Consider the following 17,944-nt stretch of genomic DNA (forward strand, 5'->3'; position numbering starts at 1 on the left):
AGAGATTTACGGCTTTTCTTTTCTCGTTTTTCGTTTAGGAAACCTAGGCATGAATATTTTCGTATGATAAATGTCCACGAAGGTGTATCCAAATACACCCTCGTGGAAAGTTTCATCAGGCTTCGTTCACCGACCGATCTATGCGGTCCATTCTACGACGGAACAGCGCGCTGGGACACCCTGTACCTTGCGTGAGATGAGCATAAAAACTTCCGGCACTGAGTTGCTTCACCAGACGTCGTCCGCACTATTGGTGGTGCAAAAGCAAACAAATAAACATTGCGAAAATGGGCTTGTCAGCGCTATTCATTTACATGACAAGCCTGCCGTTTTCAGTTTTCGTCGTGATCAGTCGTAAGGTAACATGATTGCCATAGCACCTTCCGTCGGAATAGCGACCTGATAAAGCCAGTGATATTTGAGACTCAAACCTTTCCCTGGTGTCATTTTGGTTATCACCGTGCAGGAGACGTTGGTCAGTGTGCGAGATATTTCAAACCCTGACTTGCACCCCTAAATCATGGGCCCCTGGGGCCAACCAACTTGAGACACTGCAACACTACCAAAAAAAGAAACAACACTGCTGCTATGCCCTCGACTGTGAAAACCAGAGCACCTTAAAACCAAAGAATACCGTTCATTCCAAGCAAAAACAGTTCCAGAAGCAAGTCAAGCACCGTATTTACTCGAAAATAAGTCAACCCCTATATATTGAACCCCCATAAAAAAAAAAGAGAAGATAATACGAATATAAGTGGACGTGTATAATAAGACAACAGTACAGGAGCAGCAGCAACTGGAGAACGACACGGCCAGAGAAACAGCTTAAAAATAATGATAGCAGGTCGAAGAAGGTTCGCAAAAGAAGAATAAAATGTGACGGAACTAACGAATCGACCCTCGCAGTCATGATAATGTTTTGTACTTCGCTTCTTTTTTCTGCAAGGTGGAGTCACTGTGCATGCCACTGCTGTTAGCTCTTTTCAGTTTCATGTTGTTAACCGAATTCCATTATTTTGATCGATTTCAAGATGATCGGTATGAACTGAACACACTTAAAACATGTTTACAGACGTACAGCGCAGATGTAGTGATGGGCGCAAGGGCAGCCCATGATCTTTGATGACGATTACAAGTCGACATGCTTTGGTCACGTTGATCTGGGTCCCCCTCAGTCTTCGGTTGAAGTTGTTGAAGTTGTTGTTGTTGAAGGTGAAGTTGTTGAAGTTGAAGGTGTAGGCTTCACACTTCCTCGAGCGGCTCCACACCAGACAGGTCGCTCTCAGATGTGTCGTCTTCACCCAGTTCGATGACGATCGGCTCTACATGGACACTTGTAGCACCGCCTCGTCTGTAGCCTTCCTCCACTCCAACGACATGCCTCACAGCATTGCGCCAGTTGTCAGCCGTGACCTTTCGGCTTCTTCCTTGAGCAGCCTTTCAACGTCGCTGATCTTGAACGTTGTGTTCCTGGCTGCAACGCCGTTCTTGATCTGTGCCCAGATGAGTTCAATGGGGTTGAACTCACAGTGGTAGGGTGGAAGTCTCACTACCGTACAACCAGCCTTCTCTGCAGCAGTATCGACGCGATACTTCAAATAGAGTGGCTTGACCGACGCCACGATGTCAAGGAGCTGCTTCTCCTGCATCATGGCATCTCACGAGATGTCCTTTGACGTGAGCCACTGCTGGATCACCTCCTTCCGGGAACCCGTCGTTGGCACTGCTTCCAACCGCCGAGAATGGTAGGAAGCATGGTCCATTACGATGACATTCCCTGTCGGCAGCATCTGAAGAACAGCTTCGAACCACGTCTCAAATCGTGTGCCGTTCATCTCCTCGTGGTAGTCGCCGGTCTTTACTCCGCGGAAGACGTCCAGGCACCCAGCGACGAAGCCGTCCTCGCAGCCGATGTGCGTGACGATGAGGCGCTGGCCCTTCCCCGACGGCTGCTTCAGGCCCGTCGTCAGACCCCTCATGAAGGCGTCGTGGGACGAGGTCACGGTGCAGTCCACCCATACCGTCGAGACAGTGTGCCCTGCCGTCACCCATGTTTCGTCGAGGTAGAAGATCTGCCGACCCTCTTGCCTGTGACGTGCAATGTTCGGCAAGTACCTCTCTTGCCACGTGATGATGACGACCGTAAACTAGCCTGCGAAACTTACGTTCGCCCAAAACTTGATTATGCTTCACCAATCTGGAACCCCCATCAAGTCTAGTTAACCAAACGTATCGAAGCCGTCCAAAATCGACCGGCATGTTTTATAACATCGAGTTATTCGTATAACATAACTGTTTCTACTCTAAAAAGTCGGTGTTCTCTCCCTCTACTCGAAAACCGTCGAAAAATTGCTCCTCTGTGCCTCATCCATAAGCTCTACTATCACGATATTAATATACCTTTTCTTGAGCCTCCTAACAGATCTTCCCATCGAACCACTAATAGCAAAAGTTTCAAGAACCTAACCGGTAAAACTAATGCGTTTATTAACTCCGCTGTCCCGCGAGGCATCCGCGATTGGAACGACCTTCCCAACACCATAATCGACATTAGTGACACCGGCCTGTTCCGTGAGGCGATTTCTACATTGTTTTCATAAATGGCTACCTTATTTTTATATATTTATTATATATTTCTTACTTTGTTTTATTCTTTTAATATTTTTTTTTTGTCGAGTGCTTACATAGACGATATGTTGGTGATTTTTGACCTCATTTGCTTCTGTGTGGATTTTTCCTGCTATTTTTATAGCGTGTACAAATGTATAATTGATGTTTTTTCGTTGTTGTTTTCGCTTCGTGCGGTGTTCTGTATTTTCGATTTTATATTCTTTGCCCCCCCCCCCTTATGTAATGCCGATTGGGCCTTTAACGGTTGAATAAATGAATGATGATCTTGTCTCGCTTGATCATGCGCGAGTTTCGACCAGTCTTCTTTCGCTCGAAGCCAATGTCGTGCAGAAGGCGAAGCACAGTCCATTTCTGCAGCGAAGGGAGCTCAGGGCTTGCACAGAACTCAGCCATTATCTTTGCGACGGTCGGGATCTCGTTCTGGCGAAAAAAACGGTGCACACAAGATCTCATTGCACACAGCACAAAGTCGCCGTACTTTACGCTGCGCCGTTGCTTGCCTGAACTCGCAGGTCGCTTTCGAGAGGGTGTCGCAACCTGTCCGTCATTCTCCTTCGCCTTCTTCCTGATCTCGTGGACGCCCGACACGCCGACACCAAGCAACCGGCTGACAGTTTTATAGACCTCGTTGACTGTTAAGTCTGGCTCGGTATGTCGCGTCCGAACGTAAGCGTTCAGGATCAGCTCCCGCTGGCCGCTGTTCAAAACCCGACCTCGCTTGTGCTTCTTGAAGAACCGCTTTGGTGTCGCCGGTAAGGCTGCACCAGGCTGTTTCGTCCAAGAAGAATCAGTGGAATCGCTTTCCGATGTCACCTCAGTGGGATCCATGACGTAAAACAAAGAGAGCGGGGCGCGGTGGTGGTGTCGATGACCTGGGAGGGTGCCGATTTGTCAAAACCCGAAAAGTATAATTATTCTTGTTTTCTATTCATCCAACAAAATAAAGGCACACATTTCGTCCGCAAAGCCCACAAAACTAAGTAAATCACTAAATATTTATTATTTGCAGGAACTATAAGTGCTTCGCTTTCCCTCAATCGAAGGCGCTGGAAGACGGTATGTTAGACAGTATCTTGGACAGAAAATGAATGGGGAAGACGGTACATTGGACATGACTTTCTTTCTTTACTAAACAGCTATTTCGTTGACAAAAACGCATTCTAACTTATTTAAATGTCCTGAATGAATTAAATAAATATTGCAGTAGTTTAAGACACGTTTCCTGGAGGAAGAAAAAGCAACGTTGCAAGCGAACTACTTTCTCGACGGCGGAAGCCGTCGAGACTGGAGCTGGAGATATGTGCCGCGCTCGTGCCAAGGGTTTCTTCCATACAACTCGGGGCATTCGAAAATCATCAAAAGGAGCGTTGCCACAACTGCTCTTATTTCCACCTTAACGAAATCATGTCACCATCAACTTGAACCAAGTTTTGAAACACAGATGAAGCGTCTACGTGAGTCTGGTTATCCGGAGTCTCTCCTGGTGACCGTCTCTGAAACCATTCGCCAGAAGTTGAAACGCGAGCATGCAGGGAATGAGGCTTCATCGCAAGCTGCAAATCGAAGAAACGTAGCGGTCATACCCTACATCCATGGTCTCACACACAACCTAAAAAAGATTGCAGGGAGGCATGATATTGGAGTTGTGTGCTCGCCACCAAGCAAGGCGTACTCCATGTGCCGAAGAATTAATCGCAAAACAAATCAAGAGAAGAAGCAATGCACAATTGCTCACAGGACGCAATACACCCCGTGCCAAAGCGGCGTTGTGTACAACATACCGCTTTCCTGTGGCAGGCGCTACATAGGGCAGACGGGGCGGTGTGTGAATGATCGAGCTAGGGAGCACGCGGCTTCTGTTAAAGGAACATCGGCAGGACATCTTTCTGCACATTGCCAGTCCTGCAAGTGCACTCCTAATTTTAACAACATCACCATTATAGGGCGGCACCGGAACGCATATGCACGTGAACTAATTGAAGCTCTGGCCATCGGAGACAGTGCTCAACTGTGTCTATCACGATCCACCCGAAAGAAAAACGATACTTGGGACGTTGCACGAGCCGCATAACACCCTAATGGGGGCATCGCGCGGACATGGCGGATGGCTGTCATCACTACTTGTAGTAAAGGGGAAAAAAAAGGAAGACGAAGTATTAAGGGCAGCAAGTTGATAGTCAGCGGTGTGTATGTTTTCCTCTCACGGTTTTTCTAATTTGTAATTGTCCAGCTGACCATATTCAAGAAAGGGACTGCGTCGCTGCTACCTTCTCGCGCGAGACGTCGCATGCTTTGACGAATTGGCCACTGAATGGCTCGGGTGGTACCCAACTGCCTTGATTTGTCAAGACTGAAAGAAAAAAGTTAGTCTACTGCTGCTGTTGACTCTTGCTATATTACATGCAACCAGGTGCCGCTGCGGCCGCTGCCAGCTAATGCCGACGGCCCGCGAGTGCGTCTGCTGCCTGGAGGTTCCGAAGGTCGCCTCCAAGGCTGGTAACCGCTGCATCACCGGTCACTCCGACTTTTTCGGTGGCATCCTAAACCCCGCCGTGCTCCAGATCGCCTACCGGATGAGGGCTATGGAGCTAAATGACATGGAGCTCATCGGACAGAGGAGCACCCATAAGTAATTCTAACACCACGTCGTGTTGGATGCTGTAGACCAGAAAAGAAGTTGATGTATTTTTACTACATTATTTGGCGTGACATATTAAGCAGATGCTAGGGCATGACTGGCTTGTTGCTGCGATTGTAATTATGGCCTCGCTGGCGATGGGGGCCTAGTTGTGTGGTGCATAGACAATTGGCAAGGGCAGCAATACTAGTTCATATTATGTGCATCTTGTTACTATCTGAGGTGATAAGTTAATTTTACTGTGGGTTTATTTGATTACATATAGTCTCTTAATGGTTTTGTTCTAGATTCACAACATTCCTGCTCTTCAGAGCAGTCTCTTCCTTAAGTTTTTCTTGTATTCTCATGTGTCACCTCTGTCATCCTTCTGGTTTTTCAACAGGAAGTACCGGTATGTGGCGTACCGGCAGTTTGTCTGGTGGATCTGGCGCCGTCTTGGCAGAAGGAACCGGACGGTCTTGCCAGCTTGTGTTGTACAGGCCATTCGAAACATGTATCCACCTGATGAATACCAGGGCTTTGAAGCTCTGTGAGCCGTGGGATTTATGAGCACACAACTTGATCCCCAAAGTTACGTGAACAGTTAATGGGTGCTCCTCTGTCCGATAAGCCCCATGTCGTTTAGCTCCATCGCCGTCATTTGGTAGGCGATCTGGAGCACGACTGGTTTTAGGATGCCACCAAAAGTCAGCGTAATCTGTGATACAGCGGGTACCATCACCCGAGGCGACCTCCGGAATGCGGGCCGTCAAACAAACTTCACCCTTTTTTTCTTCCGAAATTAATGAAACCAGGGCCAGGAGCTGCGTTTGACGATCTTGGTTATCTCCTTTTGTTTTCTTTCCCCAATTACAACGGCCGCTGCTCGACAGTATAAAGGATCGCTTATAATTGTAAGAGACCACCAAGGCGCTCGGAATGTGTAAAGGATCACGTTAGAATGGTGAGGTAATGACGAGGTGGAAGAAGTGTACGAACGACAGCTCTGGTCCTGAAATTATTTTTGTTAAAAAAGTAGTTCCCAAGGTTTAGATTTTAAGGGCGATCACTACGCAGCTAGTGTCTTGATGCTATTTGTTAACTTTTGAGTTTCGTACTCATTCAAGCCATGTTGTAGTTTTTTTTTTCTGTGTTTCCCAGTAACATAAAACATCTTGCATTGCACTGCATGTTGTGTTTGCGAATTGTGGTATTCGTTTTTTTTTTCTTCCTTATTTCCCAGTACCATGGCACATCTCTTAGTGCATTCAAGAGGTTGACTTGGTGTGCAGTGTTGTATGCAAATAAAGAAGTGCTGGGAAAATTCAGTGGAGTAAACTTTTATTTATATTTACACATGCAGTGATGGAGCAGGGATGCTTAGTAAACGTGTACGTTATAGAAAACCTCAGGATATGGTGGCATGTGGTTTGTATTACACTTGCCATTCATCAACGGCACAGCAGTTCATGAGGGGGGGGGGGGGGAAGGGAGGGAGGGAGGGGGAGGAGGGAGGAAAGAAATGAACGAAATTGGCGCTTGAAGCATTCTGAAAAAAGAACAAACCAGACGGGAAGTTACCCACACTGCAAAAGTAACAATCAGAACTGTTGAATGCAGTATATTTCGACAAATCGCAAGACAAAATTAAAATTGAGCCCGCACTGGACAGATTTTCTTTATGCCTCGGGGTAATGTTTCGGCACGGAGGGTGCACCTGGAACTTTCAGGAAAGAAACTATCATTTCCCAACATGTTGCCTACCTCATGCCCAAGGAGAAACTCGGTCACGTGGAGAAGGGTGACTAGAGCACCTACGTGTACCTTTGAAATACAAAATCACCACACAGACAAGCAGCGCACAGACACTTACCTGCACCCCAAAGAAAGCAACAATAAAACAGCAATGCAGTTCTTGAATAAATCGCAACAAAAAATTGTGCCCGCAGAGGACACATTTCCTCTATGCCTCAGAGTAATGTTGCGGGACACCCGAAACTTGCAGGAGGAAAATAATCGCTTCAGTACGCGTTACCTACATCATGCCTGCAGCCTGAGGCGCAGACTTGGCCGCGCAGAAAAGAGCGACGTGAGCACCCATCACTGCTTCTGAAATATAAAAACGCCACGCACGAAAGCAACAGACAAGCACTTACCTACACTGCTAAGAAAGCAACACAGTATAGTTAGACAAACCAGCAAAAAATTGAGCTCGCACTGGGCGCATTTCCTTTATGCCTCGGGGTAATGTTTCGGCACGGAGGGCACACCTCAAACTTGCAGGAGGAAAATAATCGCTTCAGTACGCGTTACCTACCTCATGCCTGCAGCCTGAGGCGCAGACATGGCCGCGCAGAAAAGAGCGACGTGAGCACCCATCACTGCTTCTGAAATATAAAAACGCCACGCACAAAAGTGGGTGACGGTCTGCATATAAGGGCTTGTATTGTAAAGAGCACGAAATAACAGATAGCTGGTTAACCTTACAGAGAGCCAGGAAAAAACAGTTAGGTGGATAGCTTATGTTGAAAGTTTCACATACCCGAGATGAAAGAGCCAATGGTGAATTCTTCCTTCTTGAGCTTGGTGAGGCCACGGACGAAGGCCACCTTTTCCATGGCGTTGCTGGAGGGCACCTCATCTGACTGATCACAATGTGTATGCATTCATTAGTACAACAGTCACCGTACTGCAGTCTGATTGCAAGGTTCTTAGAAATATCACACTTAGACAATAAGGATGTTTTTTAATTATTCTAAGTAAAGGGGTGTGTGACGCAGAGTAGGCTTTTTGTTTTGGTTAGTAAATCTTACCTCACCGACTCGCACCTGCTCAATGTGAATGACCTTCTTGGTGCTCGCCTCGTGGAAGCTGTAAGTCCAATGTTTTGCACTGAACGCCGGCGGGTCGCAGTGCCCATCTCCAGCTAGGTCGACGGTCTTTCCTTGGAGTCCTTCTAGGAGCTCCGAGTTGTGCCGCTTGTAAACCTGGAGAGCAATTATGTCTTGTAAGTTAGTTAGGCTATGCCATTTTTTTATTTTTAGAACCCCTTAATATTCTAGCTAACCTGCTTCACAGCGGGCAGCAGGTAAGCCTGCTGGTAGTAGCGGAAGGTGCGCTCCGAGACTGTTGCGACGTTGATGGACTTGAGCAACCGCAGGGTAGTCGCAACAGGGGCTCCGGAAAACAGAATTTCCGCACAAATCAGGATATTGCCTGCTGCTTTGCCACTCACCTGAGGTTGGCTCCACCACCGCTCCACGTGGTTCTGTGCACAGGTGCTCGTTATTCTCACTTGAGTGCCTTGGACTACGATGGCGTTGCGGCAAGGGGCAAGGCAGGTGCGACACACTTGGACGAGCTCCAGGAGGCAACCCTCAAATACAATAAATTTGCGCTCCTTCTGGAGTGACACCTGTTCACGGTCACTGATAATGAAAATACAACTGTAACACGCACTTGAACTTTCCTAAAAGTGTTACCTCATGAAGCTTTCTTTTGCAGAGAGCACGTAGGTGGAGTCAGGTTCACCAGGATCATCAGACTCGTCCATATCTTCGTCTGCAATGTAAGGACGTGTGAAATGGTCATGAGTTTGCATAGCATAGGGTGGACACACTTCCGAGTTGGCTGTCCTCTGACAGACATCTTTGAATGCTGAGTGAGGGCCAAGCTTTCGTCTCAGATTATCACAAAGAAAGAACTGCCCGGTGTGACTGTTTCCCTCTGGTATAACCATCTCATTGTCTTTGAGGCATGTGCAGCTGCTCACTTGGGTTAGTGCCGCACTCGGCTTCGAAACGGATGTCTGACTCCTCCATGTCGGTGGTCGTGTCACTCTCTCCGTCGAAGCCCATGTCACTGTCAGTGTCTGAGGAGTCGTCCGACGTGTCCTCCAGCTCACCATCGTCTGCATTTAAAGGCCTATCCAACTGTTCGCTGGGGCTTACCTGTCCTGCACTGTGGTTGCCCTCAGGTGGTATGGGCGCGACCTGCGACGGCTGTCGTGAACATCACTGCTGAGCTGGTCCGGGGCTCGCAGGCTGGAGGTCATGCTGGGGATTGGCGAAGGTAGCCGAGCTTGCAGTGCTGTGGCAGGTTGCACTGGACTGGGAAGCGCTCCTGCGGACTTTCCGCCTGGTTGTGGTGTGGGGGCAGCCGCATTGCACCCAGGGTTGACCTGTGCAGCTGGAGATAGAACAGATAACTTAAGCTCAGTACAAAGCTCTCATGAAATGCTGCCGAGACTGCGATGTATTCCTAAAACACCGTACTTTAAGTATTCAATTATACTCACACACGGGTATGACAGAATCTACAGTGTCCGCATCTGCCGCCTCTGTTTGAGTGCCAACAGTTGCACGAGGGGCAGAGCACCTGCAGCAGTGAGCCTACAACACAGATTGCAAGAAGTACTAAGTATGGTCTAAATCTCTTGCATGCAGTAGCAACTGTACAGATAGCCAGCTGAACAGAAGAGCATCCGACAGCCTACAAACAAATGCCATGGTTTCAAGCACTTGAAAGTGCGTCTTGACTGACATAGTCATCCACAGGTGCAGCTGTTTGGTCTTTGCTTGGTTCTGCCAGTTGCTAAGTGCAGAGGACATTATAGTGGAATGTGCAGCTTACACCTAATGTACATGCACACTAGGGACCAAAGAGCGGCAGCAGAAAACTCACTGCAGAGGGGCTTCCAACTCGGCTGCCAGGGTTAGGCACAGGTGCTGGCCTTGTTGGTCCGGTCATCAGCTGGTTGGATTGCACAGAAGAGAATGCGTTATAAATTTCTGATATTTCTTCATTCAATTCTTGGTGGCGTGGGTAAACAACACTGAAGGCAAGTGGCCTGTACCCGTAGGTGCTAATCACTAACCACAGTGATGTAGGATGTTTGTAATTGCTGGATGCAAAATATTAACTGATGAACTGAAACTCGCTTACCAGCGTCACAACAATTTTCGGTTAAAATATAACAGTTCTAAACCGAGACAATGCGCCACCAGAAACTTTAGCGTAGGTAGTAAACAATTATTCCCAGAAGTTTGACTTACCGATGATGCTGCACTTGCTGCTGTTGCACTCGGTAGGAATAGCGTCAGGACCGCCCCGCGTCTCAGTTGTGGACGTTCGATGAGCCCGGTGCGAATCTCGAAGGCCTCCGGAGCGAAGCGACGCGAACATACCTGGACACGTTTGTCGCTACACGAACGCCCGACTGCCTCCAGCCAAATAGTTTTCAGCTTGTCATCTTTCGGGGCGACATGGCTGCTGGAAGACTCGCTGTCGCGATCACTATTCCGGCAACGCTTCACAGGGCAACGGCGCGGGTTTGCAGGAGCTGACACCTCAAAAGAGACGGCATTTGCACGCGCAAGCAAAAAGAAGAAAAAAAAACACGCTAAGAAAGCAAAGTTGACCCAGGAAAACGAAAGTAACAAACTGCGCTATAAAAGCAACCCGCGTCGCTTCCTATCACTAACACTTGCGACAGCTGCTAAACACGCACTACTTCACTTCAGGAAGTCTCACTCAAGCACCTGGGTCAACACGAAACACTCACTTACTCACTTAGACGAAACGAACGAAGTAGGCGCGAACGGGCGCGACAGCTGGGAGCAGACGTCGGCTGCTTCGGCGGCCACAAAAAGAATGGCGAAGCTTTTGTTTGTTATGGTATAGATTCGAACGAAAGTGCCCGTCTTGTAAACTTTTTGCAAAAAAATGATGACTCTCATTACACGGGTTATTCTTTAAACGTAAAAATATGCCGCTCAAAAGGAAATTGCAACATATAACAAAAGTTTAACAACCAAGACCTAAGCTGTCAATCATACTCTTAGCCAATGAGAAGTATAGCAGCCGATTGGGATTCAACGTCACGGAATACCAACTTTATGGCGCGCGATTCAAAACGGACGAAATAGCCGCAAACTAAATCAGTCTCACGCAACAAATATTTCTGTAAAACATTTTTTTTTCTCGCGGAAAAATTGTTTTTTGACATGCTTGTCCCAATTAGGCTGCTTAAAAAAAAAAGAACTTGTTTTCTTTGCAGTTACCCTTTAAAAAAAGAAACAGAAGAAAACCACGTATTCTTCTCAATCCAGACTCAATCCAGAACCTAAGACCAATCTCACTCACTTCCAATTTGTGCAAGACCATGGAGAGGATGGTCCTGGCGAGAATCACGTGGCTCCTCGAAATTGAGAGCCAGGCTTACTGCGCCAGACAAACCGGCTTCAGACCAGGTTTGCCAACGCAGGATAGTTTGGCCCTTATCCACAAGGACATCACCTCCAAACGACCATCCTACAATCCACGGCTGATCGTCACGATCGACATAAAGAAAGCTTTTGATTCTGTGCCCCATGACGCGGTCATACGTGGTGCAGTCAAAAGAGGAATCAAAGGGAGACTCCTGAAATTCATTCACTCTTTTCTGGACAAAAGAAAATACCAAACGGCTATAGGACCAACCAGAGGACCGATGACGGATAACAAGGTCGGTGTCCCACAAGGAGCCGTAATCTCGCCAACACTTTTTAATATGGTGATGGCAGATCTTGCTCTTTCCCTAGAAAAAATTCCCTTCTTGGGATTTACCATTTACGCAGACGATATTACTATTTGGACAAAGAACTGCAGTACGTCCACGCAAGTCATCACGCTTCAAAAAGCTCTGGACACAATTCAAGACTTCTCCAAACAGACGGGGTTACAACTCTCAACCGAAAAAACAAATTACGTCGCCATATCCAACGCCAGAGGGCGAGATGAAAAAGTTGGAGACAAGATCAAGCTCCTCATCAATGGCCAGCAAATTAAATCTCAAACCTCAATTAAGATACTCGGTATCGTGATTGACGAAAACGGAAAGGCGGGAAGCTGGTACCAGCAAATCAAAAGTCAGTGGAAACAGGCACTCAATATGATCAAACACACCACCGGCAAAGCCTGGGGAGCTAAAGAAGACATCCTCAGGACCATGGTAAAGGCTTTCCTTGTACCAAAGGCAACTTACGGGGTGAACTACCTCAGTCTAACCAGAGCCCAAAAGAACGGACTTGAAGCACTTAACAGGGAGCCTTGAGAGTAATCACTGGGCTTCCCATGTGCACCGAGGTGGAAGCGCTTTACAAGATCGGAGGACTCAACACGATCGAAGAAATAGCACAAGAAAACAAGATCAGTCAAAACTTGAGGCTTGAAAAAACCGAACCAGGAAGAAAGATCCTGAGAGCTCTTGGTGACAACAACGAGGTCTACCAAGTTTTTACGAAACCTCCTCCACCATGGGAAGACGAGATAGTTATTGATACAAGACCGACCCCGCAAAATCAAGGAAAAACACAAGTTAAAAGAAGAAATAGCGCTGCCAGGAAACACGACACCGAGGTACAATTACTTCTTGAAGATGACACTAACGTCATTATTTACACGGACGCAGCCAAGGAGGACAAATGCACAGCTATGGCTCATTATTGCGCAAACGACCAGAGAAGAGTCGCCGCCTCCCTGGGCGATACCACCAGCGTCAAGGAGGCTGAACTTCAAGCCATCAAGACGGCGGTCGAGAGTGCAGAACAAGAAAACCATAAAAGCAACATTTATGTCTTCACGGACTCTAAAGAAGCCGTACGAGAATTAAAAAAACATGATAGCCGCAGCAAAACGGTTAAAAGCATTAAGGCTACGGCCCGACAGCTTCGAGCTGAAGGCCGTACCATCAAGATACGATGGATCCCCGGACATCAAGGTATCCACGGAAACGACGAGGCACATGCAGCCGCACGGGAGCAGCTACAGGCAGTCCCACCCGGCCAAGGCCCAGTGCACCCCGTCGTAGATGAAGACATCGAAGACGACGCCGACCCGTCGGAAATCAAAGCCCAAGAACGGCTAGAAAGAAGCCAAAGACTCGCCGATCTACGCAGGCCAGACGAACACCCCTTTCCATCGACATCTTACAGTCGGTGGGAGCGTGTATGCCTACGAAGGTTGCGTACAGGAACCGCCATGACACCGGCCTTGAAATATAAATTCCGAAAAAGCAACAACGGGGAAGATTCCGAAACTGACATGTGCGATCACTGTCAAATATTGGCAGACATCAAACACATCATCTGGGATTGTCCCAAAAGTGACATCAAGCGGAAACTAGCTTTGAATGCTCTACCGCCACAAGAAAGACCATCCTGCCTAAAGGAATGGGTTCTTCCAGACGGCACCCCCGAGCACAGAAAAGCAATTTTAGACTCGCTGATAGAGTTCATCAAGTCCGCCGGACTTGATAATTACATTTAAACCCAATCCCTCCTTCCCTTCCCCCTGTAGCCAATGACGAGTTTCAAGGGGAACAGGTACCCCACCTGAAAATAAAACATTTTCTCACTCACTTCTACTGACATGAATGAAAACGGCACCATCAGCACTACCTATGACCAAAATCAGTATCAAGAAAAAGAAAAAAAAAAGAGTAGGGGGTTCTGAGTTGCCATCCCATCTGTCTTCTTAAAAAAATAAAAAGAAGAAAACCCCACATTCTCCTACTGATATGAATGAAAACGGCACCATCAGCACTACTAGAGCCACTAAATAAGCTGCGCTTAGAGTATCGGCACTCCGTTCCCCGACATTGTTGTGGGCGCCGCCATTTTGGTTCGTATGCAGAACAGACGCAACGGCCGATCGTCATGGTTCAAAAGTGCGACCTCATCAGCATTAGATTCGGTGTTAGGAAAGTCATGTAATACTGCTTTGCTCTGTCGCGAACGGTTTAAACATTTGTGGAGGGCGGAAAAGCATTTCCTGTGATTTTAAATAAAGCTTCAGATAACTGGCAACCATGATTTTAAGCCACAATATGGCCAAGTGTCGTTACTCTGAAGCGTAGCTTATTTGGTGGCACTAAGCACTACCTATGACCAAAATCAGTATCAACAGCACCACCCGAGCTTCGCGCCAATCAACATCATTCACCACGTGGAGATGCGGTAATTTTTTTTTATAAGAATCAACTGCAGAAGTGTTGTAAGTTGGGCGGGTTGGTATGATGACATGATGAACAGAACAGCACACACAAAGACAAGGACAGAGAAAAGGAACATGCAGGACACACAAGCGCTTGTGTGTCCTGCATGTTCCTTTTCTCTGTCCTTGTCTTTGTGTGCGCTATTCTGTTCATCATGTCAAAAGAATCAATTGATTCTTTTGTATAATTTATTCGCCTACTGACTACAACTGCAGCACTTCATAATTACGATCCTTCGCCCCACGCCCTGAGCGCGTGTGGGGCTTTTGGCTCTTAAACACCATGCAAAACACCGAGCTGAACGATCACGGAACACAGTCGTCAGAGCAAGTCATAGAACATTTTTACTCTGCTGAACCGAGCAATCCAAATGACGTTCCTATGGATTCTAGTGCTGCAGACCTTCTTCCTTCATCACTTTCACAAGGCAGTGAAGCGTCATTGACACCGGCCAAGGCACACCTCGTGGTACCGACGACGGCATGGAAGAATCTGCAACAGCTCAAAGATCTGAGCACGACCGCTACGCACTGGTAACATCGAGAAAGCATCCCAAACCAAGCGAGTCACCGCCTAAGGCCCCACAAGTAGGACCAACTATTATATTTGTACCAGCGACCCATACAGATTCCCTCACCAAACTTAGCATCATGAGAGTTTCCTCCGAGCTGGAAAACCACTGCCCAGGAAGCATCCAGATGATACGCCCAAACAACCGACTGAACTTGATAGCGGTAGACACCAGCAACGCACAGGCTACTCGATCGCTTCTAAAACTAACATCCCTGTGCGGAGTGACTGTGAAGTCATACGAGCCCGGACCCCGCGATGGAGCCGTCGGCGTCATCAAGGGTGTTGGCGACAACGTTGATGGTGCTCTCCTAAAAGCTGGGCTAACCACGGAGATACCTGTGGTCCACGCCAGAAGACTAGGCAAATCTCAAGTAGTCAGGATCCTTTTTAATGGCCAAAAATGCCCAAGTACGTGCTGCTCTCACGGGTCAGGTACCAAGTTTAGGATTTCGAAGAGCGCCCCTTGCAATGCGCCAACTGTGGCCGTTTCGGCCACAAGACTGTGGTCCGTACGAAGAGTCAGATGTGCAGTCGATGTGGAGGCAGCCACAGTCGAGCGAGCTGCGACGCTTCTCCCCTGTGTGTTAACTGCGGCAGTGAACAGGATGCCCTTGTAGCTTCCTGTCCCAAACAAGTTGAACAAAGTGAACTTGCCAAGAACAAAAGAAGATTTCACAACAACGATCAGAGCGGCCACAAATACACGCCAGAAGTGGGGCCGCCTCTGGAGCTTTTAAGGCCCCTACAACCACTTAAACAAGCCAGCAAGGAAACTGCCATCCAGCACCCTGCTGCTCAAGCAATGACACCCAATCTTGAGTCCCGCAAGGAAAAGGGGCCTCCACAGTGTAGCTATAGAAACGCTCTAAAAATGCAGGACAAGAAACACCCACCTACCCTGCCACGTAGCACCCCAACTGCAGCAATGCAATCAAATACACAAGAACATACTAAGGTAAACAAAGACCGAACAACAAATGAGCCCTCTACTGATAACGCTAAACAAGAAACAGGGTCATTTTGTAGCATTAAAACTTAGGTTTGGGCTAGTTGGTCCATTACTGAATAAAAGGTTAAAAAGCGCGAACAAACGAGGACAATAAAGAAACACGGACGACAGGACAGGCGCTTCACTCTCAACTGGTTTTTATTAACACCATTGTCACCTATATATACACATTGCCCAAACCACATCGGATTCAATCGCGACAATCAGAGCCAACCTTCCAGAAACACCATCTCACTCTGGAGCAAATACAAAGACAGAGCGCTGACGCAATTGTTTTCTTTCTTTCTTTTTTTTATGTAGAATGCCTCTATAATCTCTCTTTCCGCTTTTCCTTTGCCTTTCTTAAAAACTTTGTGCCAGACAGGTCAGGTTTACATTCACATCGCCCACAATGGTCAGCGAGATGGCCCCCCGCGTTGTTGCGCACACACAAATTATGTTCACGTGCTCTATCATTGAAGCAGCGCCCAGTCTGCCCAATGTAGACTCTGCCACAACTAACCGAATCTCGTACACCACATTGGTGACGCACGCAGTATATTGCACCGCGTGTTTCTTGGAGCACGGTGCCTTTTTCTGCCTTGTCAACATCGGACATATCCTGGCAAGTTTACACGGTGCAGAAAAAACCACGTTAATGTCGTATCTACCAGCTACCTTTTTTAGATTATGAGATAGGGTATGCATGTACGGAATGACTTGCACTCGTTTCTTTTCTTTACGTGCCTCGCTGCCTTTTTTACTTCTTTTTAGCTTTTGAAGAAGGCTCTCACAACAACTAGAGATTAGATTAGGGGGGTACCCCGCGTCTGTTAACCTTTTTGATTGTCGTTCAAAACTGATTTTCATCTGGTGGTTGCAACTTTTTTCCAGAGCCGCACTTAGACATGTCAAGGCTATACCCCTCTTTACCAGTTTAGAGTGAGCCCTTTCAAACAACACCAGGCTTTTCTTAGTGCGCGGACAATACTGCCAAGAGACATGTTCTTCAGAAAAAAGGATCAAAATGTCTAAAAACTGAATGCAGTTATTCACAGGCAATTCCCAGGTAAAATTAAGTCCGCCTGACACCTCCCTAAACAGTCCGACAATCTTCTCAACCGTTTTCTCCAAACCCGAGTCTGTATCTAGAAATAAACAATAGTCATCTACGTATCTATACGTCTTTAAAACATGGAAATCTGCAAGTCTATCTGAAATTTGCCGGTCCAGTGATGCCAAAAAAATGTTACACAAAACAGGGGCAACTGTCGACCCAATGCACACACCAGACTTTTGTACAAAATATCTCTCGTCAAAACTGACGGCGGTCGACTGAAGATAAAAGACTAGCAGCTCCAAAAAATGATCGCTGCTAATGCCCGCGGAACTTTGAAATCTAATTTCTCCAGACTCGTTGATCTTATCCCGAACAGCCTTGAGAAGTCCATCGTGAGGAACGGAGCTGCTGAACGGAGCTGCTGAACGGCGCCTCAACATCCACAGATATTGCAGTGACAGCATTCTGAACGATGGACGATGGTGTTAATAAGTGTTCCCAGACGGGAACACTTATTCTGCGTTGGCCTGTTTAAACGAATCTGCAAGACTTAGACTCCTGGAATTGTATAATACATCATTCTTCACGAGCACACTTCCCACAGAGTGGAAGCAAGAAAAAATTGTCCCTATCCTTAAACCCGGTCGGTCTCCTCTCGACCTTGGTTCATTCAGACCCATTGCACTCACTAGCTGCATATGTAAGGTCATGGAACGCATGATACTCGCAAGAATGTCATGGTTTCTCGAGAACAGGTCAACATATCCAAAGGAGACGGCTGGCTTCAGAGCAGGACGCTCAACTGTAGACAACGTCATTGAACTTATCAGCTCTATCGAACAAGGCCTGCAAGAACGCAAGATAACGTCGGCCGTTTTTCTAGACATATAGAAAGCATTTGACTCAATTGTCCATCATTGTATCATAAACGCCATGGAAAAATCAAGGTTTTGGAGGTAGAATATTCAACTGGGTTCAAAATTACTTAAGTGAACATACGGTTTTTATGGAAACAATTAAGGGCCGAACAATCTTACATAA

General features: G+C 47.2%; 2 protein-coding genes across 2 annotated transcripts; both read right to left on the reverse strand.

The window, feature by feature from the left end:
* Positions 1 to 1,658: 1,658 nt before the first annotated feature.
* LOC120850213 lies at positions 1,659 to 7,866 on the reverse strand. Its single transcript, XM_040222657.2, has 3 exons — positions 7,791 to 7,866; positions 7,566 to 7,635; positions 1,659 to 2,088 (listed from the first exon to the last, which is right to left on the reverse strand). The coding sequence occupies exons 1-3, from the start codon at positions 7,864 to 7,866 to the stop codon at positions 1,659 to 1,661; spliced, it is 576 nt and encodes a 191-aa protein (XP_040078591.2).
* A 132-nt stretch (positions 7,867 to 7,998) lies between these two features.
* On the reverse strand, positions 7,999 to 9,105 carry LOC115329042. Its single transcript, XM_042291618.1, has 4 exons — positions 9,021 to 9,105; positions 8,731 to 8,809; positions 8,316 to 8,676; positions 7,999 to 8,235 (listed from the first exon to the last, which is right to left on the reverse strand). Exons 1-4 carry the CDS (start codon positions 9,103 to 9,105, stop codon positions 7,999 to 8,001), a joined length of 762 nt encoding a protein of 253 aa, XP_042147552.1.
* Positions 9,106 to 17,944: the final 8,839 nt, after the last annotated feature.

Source organism: Ixodes scapularis, unplaced genomic scaffold (assembly GCF_016920785.2).
Source record: "Ixodes scapularis isolate PalLabHiFi unplaced genomic scaffold, ASM1692078v2 PGA_scaffold2__306_contigs__length_199485367, whole genome shotgun sequence".
Classification (NCBI taxonomy): Eukaryota; Metazoa; Arthropoda; class Arachnida; order Ixodida; family Ixodidae; genus Ixodes; species Ixodes scapularis.

Bases quoted from the DNA above. Each gene is read 5' to 3' on its own strand.
- LOC115329042 (XM_042291618.1), bottom strand. From the start codon at position 9,105: ATGGGCTTCGACGGAGAGAGTGACACGACCACCGACATGGAGGAGTCA. The intron at 8,677-8,730 runs GTAACACTTTTA...TTTCATTATCAG, and splicing joins GCAAAAGAAAGCTTCATGAG to TGACCGTGAACAGGTGTCAC. The intron at 8,236-8,315 runs GTTAGCTAGAAT...ATTGCTCTCCAG, and splicing joins TGCTGCCCGCTGTGAAGCAG to GTTTACAAGCGGCACAACTC.
- LOC120850213 (XM_040222657.2), bottom strand. From the start codon at position 7,866: ATGGAAAAGGTGGCCTTCGTCCGTGGCCTCACCAAGCTCAAGAAGGAA. The intron at 7,636-7,790 runs GTATGTGAAACT...TTTATATTTCAG, and splicing joins CATTGGCTCTTTCATCTCGG to AAGCAGTGATGGGTGCTCAC. The intron at 2,089-7,565 runs GTAGGTAACGCG...TGCACGTCACAG, and splicing joins CCTCAGGCTGCAGGCATGAG to GCAAGAGGGTCGGCAGATCT.